General features: G+C 40.8%; 2 protein-coding genes across 4 annotated transcripts in view; both read left to right on the top strand.

Annotated features, from left to right (window-relative positions):
- The window catches only part of LOC125901186 (transmembrane protein 87A-like), a 34,678-nt gene extending 20,576 nt beyond the window's left edge, over nucleotides 1-14,102 (top strand). Inside the window, exons 14-20 of the mRNA XM_049596716.1 lie at nucleotides 1,112-1,170; nucleotides 1,337-1,440; nucleotides 5,135-5,211; nucleotides 8,684-8,748; nucleotides 8,849-8,901; nucleotides 11,460-11,490; nucleotides 11,645-14,102. Of these exons, the coding sequence (XP_049452673.1) occupies nucleotides 1,112-1,170; nucleotides 1,337-1,440; nucleotides 5,135-5,211; nucleotides 8,684-8,748; nucleotides 8,849-8,901; nucleotides 11,460-11,490; nucleotides 11,645-11,686 (431 nt within the window). The 3' untranslated portion in view covers nucleotides 11,687-14,102. The remainder of the gene's footprint in view (nucleotides 1-1,111; nucleotides 1,171-1,336; nucleotides 1,441-5,134; nucleotides 5,212-8,683; nucleotides 8,749-8,848; nucleotides 8,902-11,459; nucleotides 11,491-11,644) is intronic.
- Nucleotides 14,103-17,292: 3,190 nt separating this feature from the next.
- The window catches only part of vps39 (VPS39 subunit of HOPS complex), a 47,515-nt gene continuing 44,680 nt past the window's right edge, over nucleotides 17,293-20,127 (top strand). For 2 of the 3 annotated variants that reach the window (XM_049596620.1, XM_049596622.1), the window contains exons 1-3: nucleotides 17,293-17,882; nucleotides 18,013-18,078; nucleotides 18,186-18,250. In XM_049596620.1, the coding sequence (XP_049452577.1) occupies nucleotides 17,810-17,882; nucleotides 18,013-18,078; nucleotides 18,186-18,250 (204 nt within the window). In that variant the 5' untranslated portion in view covers nucleotides 17,293-17,809. The remainder of the gene's footprint in view (nucleotides 17,883-18,012; nucleotides 18,079-18,185; nucleotides 18,251-20,127) is intronic. The other variant, XM_049596621.1, reaches the window with a different exon arrangement.

The raw sequence follows: 20,127 nt of genomic DNA on the forward strand, positions 1-20,127 counted from the left end.
CACTCCTCAAAACATACTTTTACAGGAAGGCTTTTTACAGTAAATCTCTTGTGTGTCTAGTTTTTATCCTTCTTGCATCAATTTTATTATTTATCTATTTTTATTAAACACTGATTTATCTGGTCTCAGGCTATGTTCAATGTTTTCATTGCTGTTTTTATCTTGATGGTGTATACTATTTTATTTGTCTCATAAAACACTAACTTTTTTTAAGTGCTATACAAAAAAGTTTATTATTATTATTATTATTATTATTATTCTTAGTTTATAGTTTATTTTGATGAGTGGATTTTACTTCTTAATCAAAATTATTTGCTATTATCAGTATTTGATTTGAAAAATTCACACTTACACGTTTTAGTCTCGGTACAAGACAGCATTCAGGTGCAGGTGCATGGAGCTGCATTTAGAAACACTGACTGCCATTTACAACAGTATTTCTGAAGGCAAGCTGGCGATATAAAATTACAGTAAAACATTGAACAGCAGGGGAAATGAGTTTTGTTTTCTTGAAACACTTAAACAACAGAAACACTGTTGTGCCTATTTAGTTTAAAAGCATAGCACATTTATGGGACGGGCCCAGACGGCTATTTTCTTCCTGTGGCAGTTTTGGCAGAGCCCTTCCCAGTGCACTGAGCAGATTACGATTTAGTCCCACCACGTCAACGTAATGCTGCAACTGCAATTACAAAACGACAGAAATCCACCAAGTGCAAGACTTGTTAAAATACAGTGTTTTAAAGGTGCTTGTACCATTGAGGATAAGTCCTTACAGCAGCAGCCAGGGTTTGAATCTGGCCTTTGCTGCATGTCATCCTCTCTGCCTCTCTGAAGTTCAGAAAAGGGATGTGCAGCGGCTGCCTTGTAATTCTCTACACAGAAAAAAACCCTGAACTATTCCTTTAGCTCATATGTCCGGCACTGTATTAATATATGCTCTACATGTGTTAAATTATGTAGATGCAGTTGTGTGTTTGCCTGCCCTTTGGCTCGGATAACCTTTTCTAATTTGGTTTCCGCTGGTGGGATGTTTCATGTGCTGTTTTCCATCATTTACATATTGTTTACAGACATCAAAATGAGAGCGGTGTTTACTTTGTGTCCACAGCTTCCATCATATTCATCATCTGGACCACCAAAGTCTTCAAGCTGGTGGACTGCCAGACGGTCAGTTTGTTGTCTGCTAGTGATTGATTATTGTGTTGTGTGCACCGGTCCTGTCCCCTTCATGAGGTTTCCGTTTCTTGTTTATACAGAGATGAAAAGTGAACTCGCCTTCCAACCTGATAACATCATCTCTGTGTTCACTTGTCTATTTATATCCCTTCCACAGGGTTGGAGGGACTTGTGGGTTGACGATGCCTTCTGGCGCCTCCTGTTCTCCACCATACTGCTGGTGATCATGGTGCTGCTGCGGCCCTCTGCTAACAACCAGAGGTCAGTCAGTCTGCAGCTCAGAACCATTGCTGTCAGATTAAGTTGCCAGATGTTCTATTTTTTTTTTTTTTTTTTTCATTTTAATTTTTATTGATTTTCCTCATTTTTACATATACATCAACAAACACCACATACGTGCCTTTAAAGCCAGCAGAACAAACACGTTCATTTGATTTTTTGGTTTGCTCGCTCTTCTAAAATAAACCCCCAAGAAACATTGATCTCTGTCTGGACAATGGACTCATTCCCTGCGTAAGATTCGCCCTATAGGTGCCTCAGTGGCTTTATTATTATGAGTTTGTTTAGACTATAATTTGTTTAATTTTGTTGCTTGTTTAGTCTATAACAGATAGCCACTACAGTCCTGTTGGGAGCTACATTCTTTTTTTTGTCCATCCGTTCTCACGGTTTCGTCCTTTCATATCAATTGTCCTTTCAATTGTCTGTCGCTATTCAAGGTCCTGAAAAATGTCCATTTCAGCCACTTGTCTTCTAGCTGTGTTTCTTGCAATCTCAAACGATGCGTCAGCTTTTCCATTGTATACATTTCCTCTATTATCTCTACCCATTGTTTCCTGGTTGGGGGATCTACTTTACACCATTTCCTTGTTATAGACTTTTTGCCAGCTATTAACAATATTTTAACCAGGTACCTATCCCCTGCATGTACATTTTCATCCATGAAATTACACAGATAGAGTACCATGCAGCTCACAGGAATGTCATGCCTTAGTATCTCTTGCAGAGTTACATGTACAGTTTTCCAAAACATCTGTATCTTATGGCATTTCCAAAATACGTGTACATGATCTGTATTTAATATTCCACATTCTCTTCAACATCGTAGGTTTACATTGAAATATTTACTCTTGACCTTGGATGTGACAAAAAATCTGATCAAATTTTTCCAGGAGAACTCCCTCCATATGCGCAAATTGGTGGATGTTTGATGCATTTTCCACATATTTTGCCCAGGGGTAGGGGAAAAAATCGATTTTTAGATGCATCAAGATTCTGTCTTGGACAATGCGAGCATCGATGTGGAAAACTCATTATCGATTTAATTTTATTTTATTTTTATTTTTCAAATTACCATAACTCCTTGACCATTCACACTGTCGAAGTAATTCCAATTGATTCTGAGGGCTGAGAAGCGGAGCTTTTTGATATACGGTACATTACGGTAGTGACGTCATTACCTGTGGAGGAGGGGAGGGAAGTGTGCACAGCAGGAGGAGAGTATCAGCTGACGAGGAGAGTGCAAGTTGGAGGGATTTAGCTGTGTTTTAGCTGAGTTTTGGTGGCGTTTTCTTCGTAAATAATATTTAGTGTTGTAAATAATAGTATTTGTGGTTTTTTTTAGAGCTTTTGAGTTTCTTTTATGCCGTGTTTTCGTCGTGTTTTCACCATAGTTCATAGTTTTGCCATCGTTCGATTTTTTTGCAATAATTCGTGTTTTTACAGTTCATAGATAGTTGTACTTGTATAGCCTGAGTGTCAGACTGAAGCTCCCAGAACCTTCAGTCTAACATCACCTCCATTAAAGGCGATTTACAAGGGGGAGGGGATTTGATTTTTCCCTAACCAATCTGTAGAGATCAACGACTCACCCAGAACATTGTTTTGTTCCCTGGCGCTGCGTTGTGATTGTTTGTCCCTTTTCACCGAAGGACACGGCAGTCATTACGATAAGTGGTAGGAGCTTGCTTGTAGCGTAGTCATTTTGTGAATGTTGCGCGTGCTTCTGACATTATATGTGGCTTTATACAACAGCTAGTTCCGGCCCTGCAATGTGATTGGTCGAGAGACAGTAAAACCGTGACGATAATGGAGTACAACATCACGGTTATTTCACTGTGTATGTATCACTCCGCCTCACAACTGATTGCAATCAACAATCAAATCAAAACTGACAGTGTCAGTGAGGTCAGCAGTTGCGTTGTAGGCTAATTAATTCATCCACTGTTAAACAGCCAAAAATATGGATTTATTTCCTAAAATAAGTTTTGAATTGAACTATGAATGGTCATCAGAGGAAGATGAGGGAGAGGAGAAGCTGAATCCATCTGAGCACACATCCAGGTTTGTCAGTGTTTCATCAGCGGAGCTCAATGACTTGGAGAAAAGCAACATACTGTCAGATCAGAAGGCAGAGTCGGCTGTGCCTGTGAAGCGACAGTCCACCATGCAGTCACCAGAGACTTATTTCACCAGCTGCACAATTAATGGAAACGTGCAGATAAATGTGTATAAAGAGTAAGTGCCTGGCGCACCATGTCTGCGTTACATAGCAACGGTGACAGCAGAGTCCTGAGGGAACTATTTTTGTTGGCAGAAGACAAATAAAATGCTTAAATTATCTATTTTGTCCTCATTTTTCAACATTTCTTAACCAGCCTTGCTTATTTAACTGTTGAACTGTTGTATAAAAGCAATATCACACGAGAGGGAGTGATGTTGTACTGTGATATCGTCACGGCTGTGATTTGGTCGTAGGCACGAGGCCGCAGGCGCAGCTTCTCTGGCGCTCCCTAACGTCTTCACGCCGTTGTTCCAGTGAATCCATATTTTTGTGAGCGGTGTCTGGAGACGGATTCCCTTTTCCTTGAACACACTTTTCCTTATCCTTTAATACCCACATGTCTTCCGTTTTCTGGAATCGATTTCAGTGGGCTAGTCATGGTCAAAGAACACTTGTTTACCGCCCACCTGTATCTTCTTCTGCCACGCTTTCTTCAAAATCATTTCTGTCATCTCAAACTGTAGAAAATTGGTCACAATTGATCTGGGAGCAGCTCCCGGTGTTTTGGATTTACTCGCGACTATGTTAACTGGCAACTTTCATCCGAATGCGTCTGTGGTTGTCGTAGTGACAACAGCTGTTTTCAACCAGGAAGAGAACACATAGATTTCCTCGCGAAGGCCTCTTCAATCAGTTTTTCAGAAGAATATCAAAACATAGCCGACCTGATCCGTCTTTGGACTCTTGTTTGAGGAACCCAGTCACGGACCAACACTCAGTCGCGGTTTGAATCGCACCTGTTGTGACGGAATGTTGAAAACAGGAAGAGGCCAAGTTGATTTTCCTGTAAATTTAACTCCTATCTCGAATACATTTTCTAAATAGGCCTACACAGTTTCGTCTCTGGTGCCTGTCTAAATAAACGTGCCATATTGAAGAACCGTTCAGCCCTTTGAAGGGTAAAAAAGAACATTTCACGGGAACAAGTAACGTGGTGCGCCACTATTGCAATGCCATTGCAATGTCTTCAAATTGGGAGGCAGTCAGATCATCTTGTGACCACACTGTCCATGCACTGAGGAACATTTTACAATCTCACTGCTTTCCAATACAAAAAGCAGCGGTTTAAATCCTCTTAATTCATAAACCTAATGTTTATTGTTGTGCTACAGGTCGATAAAGCTAATACCTATACTCACGTGGAAATACTTTAAATATTTTAAATTAAGCAATAACACTTGTTCTTGAGCTTTGTTTAATTTTTTGTTGATTCTCTGGCTTCTTCTCTTGCTTCCTCCACCCATGCCTTGCTTTCGTCTGTCAAGTTACACTTATTTGTGGATTTATTTTAACCGACTTGGCGGAGCAGGGTGACTATGCTGCAACTCACTCCGCCATGTTCCCGGAAGTCGCCAGACGCTGTATTTAATTTTTGGTTGTGTGTTCCCTCAGGTTCTCTCACTCTCCTCTGATTGATGAGGACGATGATGAGGAAGAGGCCAAGGAGCCAATGCTGAATGAAGCTTTTGGTAAGACTTATCATTCTCCTGCTCTCCACTGTGAGACAAGCCAAGAGTTATGTATTAATCGCTGCATCACTCAGTGTTTGGAATACAAATAGATGAAGCAGGCTGTTGCATTATTACAGTTTAGACACTGACAACTGGAGAAATATTATGGCAGCTAACATCCTCCCTGGCGGCCATATTTGAGATCTTCAACTCATGTAATGCATTTCATTAGTAGTTCAGCCTTCACTCCCTCACTTCCCCTCAGTCTAGGGGTGTCAACAGTCAACCGCCAAGAATATAATATGGCTTATTCTGCCATTCCTGCTATTTATACCACTCTGATTCAACAGCGTTGCTTTGGAAACATTGTGCACACCCTCCGATCTCCCCCAGCTCACACCAGTGAGTAAGCAGCTGAATTCGTAGCTGTAAAACCCCATTAACACTGCTAACCACCATTAGCAGTGTCAGCACAGCTAGTGGTGCTAACATAGTAAACAATGCTAAAAGGGTTTTGCAGTTCAAAATGTAGCCGCTTACTCACTGAGGTGACTTGGGCTGAGACCGGAGATCAGGCACAAGGTTTCCAGAGCAACACGTTCTGCTACCGGTATGGCACTACCAGCTGTAATTGCAGAATGGGCAGCGCAGCTGGTTAGCTAATGTTAGCGCCTCCCATACCCGGGTAGTGCGCAATGCAAAAAGGCCAAGAAACAAGTGGAGATGCGAAGCTGGGCAATGGGCATGTTTCCACCATAGACTGTATGTAAAGATGGTCAACATGTCAGCTTCCCAAAAGTTAAGCTGAAACATCTCGATCGCCCCCTGGTGGCTGGCTGCAGAACAGGTTATAAAGCCAGCCCTCTCCATGATAGTGGATGGGACATGGGCCAAACTAAAAACTCATAGTTTTAGTCACACTGCTGTATGTGACGGTTGGGCAGGAGTTTAGGCGGCAACTTGATATTGGGGAGATTGCTACTGCGCAGACTCTGGCCCCCGAATGACATCACCAGAGCAAGATGGCAGCAGCTGTACCTGGTATATTTTAGCTTTACTCCTGTACAGTGGGGGTAAGGGGAGATGCGTCGTCCAGGTGGTCTCCACATGTTAATGCATCTGACTGGCTGTGTGTCAGCAAAGCCAACAGAAAATAAAATAAAAGCCAAGACACTGACATCGCAAAACATTAAAATGTCACCACCTCCAACTGGAGAGCACTTCTCCAAGCCTATCTTCAAAGACCTCTAAGATATATTAGAAAAGCTGAAAGTGAAAAGCATGTCAGATAGTGAATTTACAGAGTTCCAAGTTCATTTCAGCTTTTCAGACAAATGGAACGACACTTACGATGGCGGTGGGGATTTCTCCCAGAGAAAGTGCTGAGTGGAAGTCAGCGAGGGCATGTTGAACGACTAATGAAACACAGGCATGAGCAACAGTTGCTTTGAGCACACGAACACATTATAAGACTGAACTGTACATCTTGGCCTCCTCTATACAGTTCAAACAGACATACTTCAGTTTTTTCTTTCTATTTGTTCTTCAATAACCAAGAGTGTAATAGAGACAGGAAATGGGATGAGAGAGGGAGTGTGCTGCATTCATGTGGTTGTATGTTCCTGTATGTTCCCTACCCACTCGGCTAACAGGACGCTGTGCTGTTTTTTGACGGCAGAATGATCCTTTTGTCTGTGATAATTATGATTGATGTAGCATTTTTTAGTGTCATTCATTGCTTATGTTTGCTATGAAGAACACTATCCAGCCAGCTGAGCAGTATTGTCTTCTTATAAACATATCTGACATGCATGCTAGCTAAAGTATCCAGTAAAAGTTAGCAGGGCTATAAGGAGCAGTTTGAAGTTTCGAAGCTGCATTCATATCATTGACATTCAAAATCTAAATCAACATTTGAATGCTGTGCAGCTTCTTCTTTTTTTGCATATCTATTCATTCTGTTTCAACCTGATATTGCTGCACGGTTACAGATATTATACTATTTGTAGAATTTAATTCCATGGGTGGCTGCATAGGATTGTTGATCCAGACATTACCAATAACTCCAGAGTGTTGTGAATTCCAAAATGTCAGAAAGTTTTGAACAAAGGTAGATGTAATCATTTGCAAAATTCACAACTTGTTTTTATTTAACAAAATATTTTGCTTGACGTGGGGTGGCTGGGCTCAGCCTTAGAGATAGGGTAAGGAGCTCGGACATCTGGAGGTAGCTCGCTGCTGCTTCATGTCTAAAGGGGTCAGTTGAAGTGGTTCGGGCATCTGATCAGGATCCTCCTGGACACCTCCTGTTAGAGATGTTCTGGGCGTGTCCCACTGGTAGGAGGCACCAAGGCAGACCCAGAACACACTGGAGGGATTACATATCTCATCTGGCCTTGGCACACCTTGGGAGCTGGAAAGCGTTGCTGGGGAGAGGGACATCTGGGGTGCTTTGCTTGGCCTGCTGCCCCCATGACCTGGCCCTGGATAAGTGATTGAGAATTGATGAATGGATGGATTCTGCTTCACTCCGTATTTGTGGGCATTGAAAATTTGTTTTGAAAAACTGGTTTGCTCTCCTGCTCACCGCACACAAATGGAGACACACACCTGTATTATCGGAGTGCTCTAACAGCACCATAAATTCAATTTAATTATTAAAAAAAGTTGAATTAATTAAAGAAAAGACTAACTCGTTTAATGCAGTAATTCATTTAATTCAAATTGAAGAGGCCAAGGATTTTTTTCAGGATGCTAACGTTATGAAATGTAATGACGGACACTCGAAGCTTCATTCAAGCTTTGGATGTTAAAAGAAGGACATTCAGTGCAGCCCTAATAGCTAGCTTTAATAGAGCTATTATTTGTGTGTAAATATACTTTTCATCTGCCAGTCTATATAAATTGATGAAGGCCAAAATGCAGGTTTTGTTTCAGGTGATCTGACCAGATACCTTCGATCTAAAACTTAGCACTTCAATAGTGTAGTGTAGATCCCAGAGTCATGAGGGCTGCAGGGATGTTTGTCACATCAACACACTAAATGTGGAAACACTTATTTTCCTATCGTTTCTGCTGGCGTGCTAATTGCTCCATATTTACCCATTATTTTCTGTTCTGTTCTGGTGGACCTCTGTGACGGTGCCAGCAATGTTTTTTCCAGCAGATCTGTGTTGCAACTGCAAAGCGTCTATGCATTTTTGTACTCTGTGACAAACCCACTCATCTGCAAATAATCTGGGTCTGCTCAGATCCTGTAAAGACGATCCTGTCAGCCGGAGCTTTGTGTTGTATAACCCGATGCTACTGAGGCTGTGATCTAAATCTGTTCAAGCTGATACGTGAAGAACAGATTTGTTTGGTTTTCATCTTATAATCATTTAATGGTTTAAATGGAAAATGTAATAACCCAGCTATGTTATAATTATATAATTGGACAAGGGTTTTGTGTGTGATTTCAGCTGGCTTGTTTTTTATTTTATTTCTTTAGAGGGAATGAAGATGAGAGGCTCGAAGCCTGACTCTAATGGCTCCCAGAAACTGTTAAGTAAAGAGGTGGGTTCACTGTCTTCCATCAGCATCTCTCTTCTCCTATCCTTTTACTGTACGTACACATCCTTAATAAATTTGTATTTTTTAACTCTGCTTTTGCCAGGATGAAGACCTAAAATGGGTCGAGGAGAACATCCCTACAACTGTCGCTGATGTGTAAGTAAAATAAATTTAAATCTAAGAGCCTGTTTACACCTAGAATTAACATGCATATTGGTGACGTGAACACAAGTGGACAGCCGAGACACATTGCCTCTCACACCTGTGTCTATCATGTGTCTCCACTGACCACTTGTTTGTTCATTACTGCCTATGTCACTTATGATAGAAGGTCAAAGGGCCCTGTGCACAGTAATTACATCCACACTCTTGGTAGCTGCTCAGTAGCACATCAGTGGTTTTGTTGGTACAGCTGGGGATATCAAATCGATAGATGGTCACCCAACACTTTATGCAGCTCCTCATAAAATGGGCAAGTCATTGAGCGTTAGTCATTGGCGTTACCAATACAACCACCAAGTCCTGCATTGCTGACGTAGTCCTAGATCCTGACCCTACTTGTGAATTTGCAAGAAGGTATAACTGTGGTTGGAGCAGCTATACCATATACATGACCTGCCCACCATGACTACACGATCAGTCCTCTTTTCACCTTGGCCCGAAAGCAGAAGCCCTGGAAAAAATAAAGCTAAGTTAGCATTTAGCTCGCTATGAAGTGTTGGGTGGTTTGTCCACATAGTGTTTACCTGAAGCAGAAAAGCTATGGCAGGGTGCTGGGGAGTGCTTCATCCCAGCGCTTTGTTTTTTGATGCGCACTGCATGGGTTTGTTACTATGACAACGATATCTTAACACTAACATTAGCTGGGTAGATACTGTAACGCTCCATTAACAGGGGGTTGACTACGCAGACAACAACAAGCTTACAAAGGGAACACAGCAACATCCAGTGTCCACGAGCCAATATGCTCCCAAAAAATGGGCTTTTCTATTTTTATTGTGATGGTAGACAGTAGCCTAGCTAAGGAAGTGGCAGTGACATCACCAGCGCCTTTCTGAATAGTTCAGAGAGAGAGAATTTCAGCTCGAAGCACTCGGAGCAGCTGCACGAAGAAGGCGGAGCACTCTGAGAAAAAGACGTTGGCATGGCACTTTTTCTCTAAGTGGGCATATATGGCCACATATGCTCTGACCTCGTTGGGAACAATTAAAAAAGGTGAACAAGCCAGTCCAAGGGAGAGCAGGGCAGGCCATGCCATCGCCATCCAAGATGGACACGAAAATTCGTGTTGTGGATGCATCAGGACAAACATTTCTTTTCTTTAGTTAACAAAGAAACAAAAGTACAAAAAGTACAGAAGGGTGGACATTGACAGAGTAGAAAACAGGTCAAACATATAGAGTAGATAAAATAGAAAGCCTTTATTGACATTGGAAGAAGCCTGATCCCCTCAGTTATCACGGCCCTTAACAGCAGACCCTACTGAGTGTAACAACTGTCTGTGTGTCGTAATGTTCTTGCTGTGTCTGTCTATTGTTCAGTTTTATTGTTGGGTTGTCGGGACGTCGTACTCGTCACTGTTGTTGCTGTTGTTGTTATGGTTGTTGTTATGTCAAACAAGAACACTGCTGTGAGAAAGAATTTCCCTTTGGGGATAATAAAAGTCAAATTCAAATTGCACAGGAACAATGGGATGATACGTATACAACAAAACTGCGGGGGCTACTTCTAAGGTGCAGACAAGTACAGGTAATTAGCGTTGGTCTTAAGCTGCTGGGAGTGACAGTTTCTCAACATATTCAATAACCCTTCAGAATAAATTCTCTCTATTTGAAGTCACATCATGAGTTCCTTGACATTAAGGAGGGGGGCAGGTAATAAGAATTAACCTTGTGTTAACAGTGACGGGAATGCAGTTGCATTTGATTGGTATGAAGTGATTTCCTGCCTGGTTACAGGAACACCAAGCAATGCTGTAAAAGGTTCAGGATGTATTGTTTTCTGGCAAATATATGAGTATACCTCAAATATAGAGGTCCAAAAGTTACATGGCTCATTGTCTCCAGAGATTGTTTGCATCTAGGACAACTGTCATCAGAGAGGGAGGACATTTTTGACAGAGCTTGAGAGTTCAAGAGCTTGAACTACAGCAGGGAGTGGTGGATGCAAATGGACGAGGAATAAATGTGACGAATGCTGAGATCTCAGACGGTGTCAGGGATAGTCATTATCAGGCCTTGTTCCCAGGCATCTTTGCTCCTGGTCAGTGACGGAGGATTTATGTGAGCATTTACATCATAGAAGATATGTTGTCAAATGCCTCCCAGACCACCATGGCGAGTGGTTTGAGTGATCAGATCACAATGCATCTGTGCTGGTTGTTGACACTTCTACCAGGTCTAAAAAGTCTCTGTAAGCTCAAAGCTGCCTTGAAAGACCTTCGAATGGTTTCACATTACAGTGTTTTGCTAAGAACATCCAGTGTTACACCACCTGGAATATGTGAGAATACGGTATCGGCTTATAACGGTAATCCTTCTTAGTGTGTCATATTGTCTCAGTTTATGTAACTGTATTAATGTAGCTTACAGGTCATGATCAAGGACAGCTCAGACTAGAAACTTAAACTGTTAATACTCCAGACGCACAAACTCACGTCTTGGCTGTATGAATGCATTCACTGCCTCCTTCTCTGCTTTTTCCTCTCTATACAGAGCTCTCCCTGTGATACTAGATGAAGAAGAGGTAAAGCGTCCTTTCACTTTCTCACTGCTAGTCCCATGATTTCAGATCACATTTCTGTCTATTTAAAATGCTCCCGGTAATGACCTTCACTGTGCTACCAATACACAATCACATTACTGTGCATGCGTTAATCTGTGCTCTCTTATTTTTCCAGGAAATCCTCAAAACCAAGATGGAGAGATCCAAAATGGAGTAGGAGCAAATGCAAGAAGACGGTGTGAGAATAGGAAGAAAGCAATGTCACTGAGGCAGCAATGAATGCATTCTGAGTGATCTGAGTACCAAAAAAATGTGGGCAAAGCCAACTTGTTCTCTCCAGACACTTTACATTTTTTATTTAATTTCGCAGGTATTGTAAGTTCAGTAAGGTGGAAGCACAAATAATGTGTTTGTATCAAGGGAGTACTGTGCAGTCTGTAGCTGCATGCTGGTAATGTTGAGATCAGCACTCTGGGAGGGGGTGAAACTGGAGCGATTACACAGCAGAACACTTATTTATTTATTTGTTTCAAAGATATTTGTGCAGTGTCGCAAACTTGGCCAAAATGAAGCAGAAAGTGGGCATTTAACATAAAACCATTGTGGTATATTGAATATTTATCAAAATTATGCCTTTTAGTTTTAGACTAATACAATATTTAAGATTGGAGAGAAGTTTCTCTGCCCGCTTAACACTGCAAAAGCGACACAAGCACCCAAATCTGTTGGACTGTGAGGACTGATTTCAAATCCATTAAAGTACGAATTATGATTATTATGTGGCGGTTGTTTCAGCCAAGAAATTAGATGAGTGTATGAATGAAGGGGAAAATAAATGCTCAAGTTATTGTGCATAATAAGATAATATTTAAGCCAACACAGCATCAGACACTTGAACTTGAAATTATCTTCAGAGATGTTCTTTGCCATAACCTAATGTAAAAAAAAAATGCAGGTGTTTTTATTGCATTACATATTTAATAGGTCACATGATGACGTACATTTAATATTTAAATAAGCAACTGTATGGTATGATTAACCATTTAGCCAGAGAATTAAAAAAGTGAAGATAATTTCTCACAGCTGCACCAACAAATGTTGAGTATTAGTTTTATTGTGAACACATAACTAACACTTTGTTGTCTGGCTAACTGAGTTATCCTAAATATAGAATTAAAAAAGTTACTGTTACTCTATGTAAACACAGCCGCATCAGTGAATATTGATACTTGAAGCATATCACAGTTGTCAGGGTGAAGTGTGCAACATTTGTGTTTTGGGGATTCTTGTGTTAACTGGAACACACTGTTTGTGAGCTGGGAGAATGTAATCGTGACCCTGTTGGTCATGAGACTTGTTCAAAGCCAAGTGTATACTACCATAACCACACAGTGTCATCAGAAGTGTTCACGCTCAAGCGTTACACGAGATCACTTCTCTGAGATATCATCTTAACACAGAACAGTTCAAACAACTGAAAATAAGACTCTTGTATTGCTGATTTTGAAGCTTTTAGTAACGATGAAAAGCTGCTCGGCCCTCAGCGAGGAGGGAGAATGTTTGACTCTTATTGTAAAAACAGGCCAGTTTTAAAGGGCCAGTGTGTAAAATGGGTTGAAAACAGTGACATCAGTGGTCAAATTCTAGATTGCAGGGCTCACTCACTCACCCCTCCCGTCGGGTAAATGACGGTGGCCTCGTAGGGACAAAAAGCTTTGCGCACAAGTTTTTCAGGAGTAGGTCTATCTAGCAACGAGTTGTATGTTTATTTAGAAATCTAAGCCATGTTACGATATTGTAATGAATCCCTCATGAGCAGGAGACCAGAGGAACGTTCAGGAAAAAGGCCCGTTTATTTGAGCACTCTGGTAACTCCGGTAACACTCCAGGGGGTAAAAGACTCCGTCCCAAACTCTGACTCTTCTAGCGTAACACACACACTTCATAACTTCACACACACTCCTTTACCATACAGAGTGGGGTCCCCCATCCCCTCTCTGCTCAATCTCCAGCCCGCACACTGACTGACAGCGTAGCCGGTAAACAGAGCTCAGCTGTTTATTTAGCCTAGCGATATCTCCGGACTATAGTAGCTGCAATGGACGACTTTGAACGCGATTTTGAAGAGTTTCTTGTAGCGGACACAGACCCAGAGCCATACCTGTTTGAGCTGGAGCATACAGATGAGGAACTCCATGTGTTTGATGCTGAGCGGGCGAGAAGAGAGGCTGAATGCACAGAATGGGATTCGGTGCTACTGCTGCCATCGTTGGGGAGATATATCATCAGGAGGAAAAGCGCCGCAGAGAGTGCATCACAAGGAGTGAAGTTGTGTCTTCTTTTCCTCGCAGATGACGGTTCGGGTTCATTCTCTCCTGTTGCGTAGTAAGTGTGGTCCATTTCCAGACTTTATAACTAAAAAACTTTTCACTACTCTCTCTTGACGAACTACTAACACTCTCTGCTGTTTCCTCCTCCTCCTTCTTCCTTCCTTCCACTGTCTTCGTTGGTTCATTTATACACGCAAAATGCGTTCTCTGGCTGGCTGGATTGTCCACTCGGTCTGCCGTACATACATGGCGGCGCAAGATGGCGACCTCTCTAAAGCAAGGCCCTTGCTATATATATATATATATATATATATATATATATATATATATATATATATATATATATATATATATATATACATATATATATATATATATAGATATATATATATATATATATATATATACATATATATATATATGTATGTATGTATGTATATAAAAGCATAATTATAAGGCTACGAAAACCAAACAAGTTTTATTTTATAGCGATTATACACTTGTATAAACATATTAATGGGTAGAAGATTCAGATTCAGATTGACAATAAACTATGCCAAATATTACACACTGGGCCTTTAAAGCAAAAATAGTCATGACTCTACAAGTAAGGATGCTTATTTTCATCTCTATAAACAGTAACATTTTGTAGCTTCTCACATAAGCAGCAGTGATTTAGGTCCACATCACGTTTTAGCTGCTGTACACAGAACCCTTTGATAAGCCTCATGTATGTGGTGTGGGCCTAATTTTAAGAACACATGTGATTCACTGTATGTATGTAACCTTCTCTCACTCCCCGTCCACTAACTTGGACAGAATTTTGTGTGTAAGTCCTCACCCAAATTCAGTAGCACATGTAGTTTAAAAAATATAATATAATACTGCACATGCTAAATGAAGGATTTTCATGTCACTGCAGTTACAGATTCCTTTGAGCTTATCACATTCACACTGCAAATAATCTTGCCTCAGGTGGCAGACTATATCCCCGTCCTTGTGCAATCTACTGCAGTATGTGTGGATATTCTAAATTCTTTAATTTATGTTTTTTTTTTAAATATATATTTGTCCAAGTCTTGTTGAGGATGTTTTATTTTAGAGAGACACGAAAGCCCAATTTCTGGATGTGTCTTGTAATGTGAAGCTGATGATATTGTATGGCTTTTTGCGTATGTCCTGCAAATAAAATTTATATTGAAACACGGTTACAATGTCAGTTTTTGTGTGTATGTATGCAGGACAAATGTTCGTATTATGATGGATTGATTGATTTTTATTTGTGTCATGCACACTTAGATGTGTCCAGCCCTCATGGGTTCACAAGACACCATTACAATTACATTGCAGCAGCAATCAAAAATACATGTTATTTAACTACTCAGTCCAAAAACAGAATACTGTGCCTTCTATCTCAGGCCTGGCAAAGAAATCCAGCCACAAAATGGTTCCCCTTCTGAAACAAAACTCAATTTTTTCATGATCATCTAGCCAAGAAAAAATTCACATAGATAGAGGTCATCTTACTGAGAGGTACATACCTTATGTCCTCATATACAGGACAGTAAAACAAGAAGTGAAACTCATTCTCAACTTCACCTAAATGACACAACAAACAAATTCTGTCCTCCTCTGGGGTGGTGTTAAACCCTCCAGTTTCTAAAGCTAATGGTAGTGTTCTGAGCACAACTGTGCACACAGGGATCTTTGTCTTTTGTTAAGATTATACTTGACGTAAGGTTCCACTCTGTAGCTGTTCTTTATGAGACAATAAGTTCACAGTTTTGGTTTATACCATATGTCAGTGGACCATTTTTCTCTAAATATGCAATAGAATATATATTACATTATTTAGGCGCCTATTACTGAGCATATCGTCTTTTTACAAAAGGAACTGTTGCATAGACCTCTAGTCCTCTACTAACTTAACATAGACATCCTAAATTGGCCCCTTTGTATTTCCTGTTGCAATGTTTGTTAATTAATAATATTAATTTATTTATGTAGCACTATTTAAAGCATAGTTACAAATCACTTCACATGTAGGTAGGAAACACACAGAAATTCAAGTACACACACACAAATGTACATGCATCCATTATAGGTGACACAAGAAACACACTGGCCAAAAGTGTTGCCCTAGCAACAGAATACTAATGAAACTTTCAGACTGCAGTTTTAGTGCTTTAACCCTTTACTGTACAACAGTGTATGTCAGTATATATTATACTATACAGCATAACCATCACAAACAAGGAATGGCAACATTCATTCATTCATCTTCTAACCGCTTCATCCTCTTGAGGGTCGCGGGGGGGCTGGAGCCTATCCCAGCTGACATCGGGCGAGAGGCAGGGTACACCCTGGACAGGTCGCCAGACTATCGCAGGGCTGACACATAGAGACAAACAACCATTCACGCTCACATTCACACCTATGGACAATTTAGAGTTACCAATTAACCTAGTCCCCAATCTGCATGTCTTTGGACTGTGGGAGGAAGCCGGAGTGCCCGGAGAGAACCCACGCTGACACGGGGAGAACATGCAAACTCCGCACAGAAGGGCTCCCACGCCCGGGATCGAACCGGCAACCCTCTTGCTGTGAGGCGAGAGTGCTAACCACCACACCACCGTGCCGCCCGGAATGGCAACATTAAATTGCTAAAATAATAGTAATAATAATAATAATAATAATAATAATAATTATTATTATTATTATTACGGCCTTTATGCACTTTAGTGCTTTCTGAAAATTAAACCATTTTTAAAAACTGAACAGCAGAAGTGTAATAAATAGATAATAACCTTATACATTTATTGGTGTAAACTCCTTTTTTTTATTTGATTAAAACTTAGAATTTTGTGTTATTATAATTCAAAATAAGTGAATAAAGATATCCTCTAAGATTTCCAATTTTGAAATTATTTTGTAGCATTTTTAATACATAGATGTGAAAAAATAGATGGATGGATGGATGGATGGATGGATGGATAGATAGATCAAGGTGTCTATGGGTCCTTAAAAATGTCTTAAATTATATTTTTCAAATATGAGGCCTTTAAAGTAAAAAAAATAGGCTTAAATTTGAATGTATGAGGTATTCATTGCCAGTAACATTTTATTTATTTTATAATTTACCCATCTTTTTATTCTTTTTTGTCAACATGAGTCAAGCTCCTGTGCATAAACATCATCAAAAATATGATTTGTCCAAAAATTTGTAAGAAAAGGTCTTAAAAAAGCATTAAATTTAAATAGATAGATAGATAGATAGATAGATAGATAGATAGATAGATAGATAGATAGATAGATAGATAGATATGAAAAATGTAGAGCAGTTCGTACCCCATCATCCAAATAATAAAAAAAATAAAGAAAATAGAAAATTAAAGAAATAAAGAATTAGAAAAATAAAGATTTAACTGAGTACAAATTGTGTCACTGCCCCTTTAATACGTTCCTCGTGAGTGCGCTGACTCCTGTCACGTGCCTGTCAAACCTCAGTCGCTCGCGCAGCCGTCGTCAACACACAACTGAGGAAGTGACAAGAAGCTAACGAGAACTAACTGCTGCAGCTAACACAGCGCTTCCTAACGGTATTAAGTTAACTAAAGGTTGTGTCTGTTGTTACCGTCAGAGTAACGGACAGCCTCAGTTCGGGTTACAGTCGGTGTGGAGTGAGAGGGGGCGATGTTTAGGAGCTGTAGCCGCTGCTTGCTAACTTCTAAGCTAACAGGCTAACGATCAGCTGTTGTTTTGGTCGGAGGGATAGCTGGCTAACAAGTCAAACTGCATTGCATTACAGCGCTTCAAAACATCTTCCCTCACTTCCTGTCCCAGTACTGAACTGCTCCTTCGGTTGATGGCGACCCATAGAGGCGTACCACCCTGACAGACTAATCAGCGGCCGGTCAGTCAGCTGTTGTCCCGGCAGGGCAGGCGTCACCTCCCGTGTGGGATCGATCCATCAGAGCGGTGTGTAATTGAATCAGAAACACTGCTCCAAGATGCATGACGCGTATGAACCAGTGCCTATTTTGGAGAAGCTTCCTCTGCAGATCGACTGTCTCGCGGCCTGGGGTGAGTTGTTGACGCTTAATGTATCCTATTACTGCTCTTTTATTGTGTGACATTGAAGTGGTGCCTCTGCAGTCTCAGGTGAAGTGATGGATTGTGTCACCACTGACGACTGAGTTTTGTTTCCCCACAGAGGACTGGCTGCTTGTGGGGACAAAGCCAGGGCACCTTCTGCTCTACAGAATAAAGAAGGATGCAGGTAGGAAGGGTCAAAGAGATTTGTGATGGCTCCTTGTGTGTTTGCAGACCATCTCAACATGATGTTGCCTCCTTTCAAATTAAAGTTGATGTCTGTTTTGTCTTTAGGCACCAACCGGTTTGAGGTGACACTGGAAAAGTCCAATAAGAACTTCTCAAAGAAGATACAGCAGGTAAATAAGAGTGCAGGGTGAGATTATGATGATGAGAAATCAAAAATCCTGTTTGGAAGAAGCCTTTGAAGTCTGGTGAGGGAAGTCACAAGTCAAATACTTAGAGACTTTTAGGACCACATGCTGTATTATTATGTGAGTATTAAAAGTGAACTATGCAGGATTGTCAGTTGCTTTTTGTAAACATGCTCACCACCAGCAAAAGAAAAAGTCAAAGCCAACCCGGGACGGCCTCTGGCTCAGCGAGTAGTGTTCACCCCATGAAGGCTGATTCCTTTGCAGCAGTGTGCTAGTTGCACTATAATGAAAGGTAATATAAGGCCAAAAATAATCTTAAAAAAACCCAACAGATTCACTGGTAGTTGGCATTTCGCCTAGCTATATTAGATTTATTTTCAGCGCTGTGTCTCTTGGATGCCTGCCACTTATGGTCTGGCACCTCTTCGCTGTGTTTTTATAAAGCTCTGACCTCACCTGAGAGCAGTGAGGGTACCCGCCCATAAACATCCGGTAATAAAATACAGGCAGAAGGCAGTGTCTCTGCAAAACAATACACCACCACACTCTAAAAGGGGGTCATAAGTGATGGTTCAGACTTCTGTATTAGTCTATACATTGTTTTAGGAAGATCCTGCATAGTATATCTTAATTGATAGGAAAGTCTGACAGGAAATGCATGCCTCACTTCACTTTAAATTCAACTCTGATTCAGATTCAGGTTCAGATTCAGAATACTTTATTAATCCGCAGGGGGAAATTGTTTTTGTTCCAATGCTCCGTGCAAAGTAGAAATAGAAATACAGCATGAATGGAAACAAGAGATAAAGATGAAGATATACAGTACAGGCCAAAAGTTTGGACACACCTTCTCATTCAATGTGTTTTCTTTATTTTCATGACTATTTACATTGTAGATTCTCACTGAAGGCATCAAAACTATGAATGAACACATGTGGAGTTATGTACTTAACAAAAAAAGGTGAAATAACTGAAAACATGTTTTATATTCTAGTTTCTTCAAAATAGCCACCCTTTGCTCTGATTACTGCTTTGCACACTCTTGGCATTCTCTCCATGAGCTTCAAGAGGTAGTCACCTGAAATGGTTTCCACTTCACAGGTGTGCCTTATCAGGGTTAATTAGTGGAATTTCTTGCTTTATCAATGGGGTTGGGACCATCAGTTGTGTTGTGCAGAAGTCAGGTTAATACACAGCCGACAGCCCTATTGGACAACTGTTAAAATTCATATTATGGCAAGAACCAATCAGCTAACTAAAGAAAAACGAGTGGCCATCATTACTTTAAGAAATGAAGGTCAGTCAGTCCGGAAAATTGCAAAAACTTTAAATGTGTCCCCAAGTGGAGTCGCAAAACCATCAAGCGATACAACGAATCTGGCACACATGAGGACCGACACAGGAAAGGAAGACCTAGAGTCACCTCTGCTTCTGAGGATAAGTTCATCCGAGTCACCAGCCTCAGAAATCGCAAGTTAACAGCAGCTCAGATCAGAGACCAGATGAATGCCACACAGAGTTCTAGCAGCAGACCCATCTCTAGAACAACTGTTAAGAGGAGACTGTGCGAATCAGGCCTTCATGGTCAAATAGCTGCTAGGAAACCACTGCTAAGGAGGCAACAAGCAGAAGAGATTTGTTTGGGCCAAGAAACACAAGGAATGGACATTAGACCAGTGGAAATCTGTGCTTTGGTCTGATGAGTCCAAATTTGAGATCTTTGGTTCCAACCGCCGTGTCTTTGTGAGGCGCAGAAAAGGTGAGCGGATGGATTCCACATGCCTGGTTCCCACTGTGAAGCATGGAGGAGGAGGTGTGATGGTGTGGGGGTGTTTTGCTGGTGACACTGTTGGGGATTT

The sequence above is a fragment of the Epinephelus fuscoguttatus genome, linkage group LG14 (assembly GCF_011397635.1).
Source record: "Epinephelus fuscoguttatus linkage group LG14, E.fuscoguttatus.final_Chr_v1".
NCBI classification, from domain to species: domain Eukaryota; kingdom Metazoa; phylum Chordata; class Actinopteri; order Perciformes; family Serranidae; genus Epinephelus; species Epinephelus fuscoguttatus.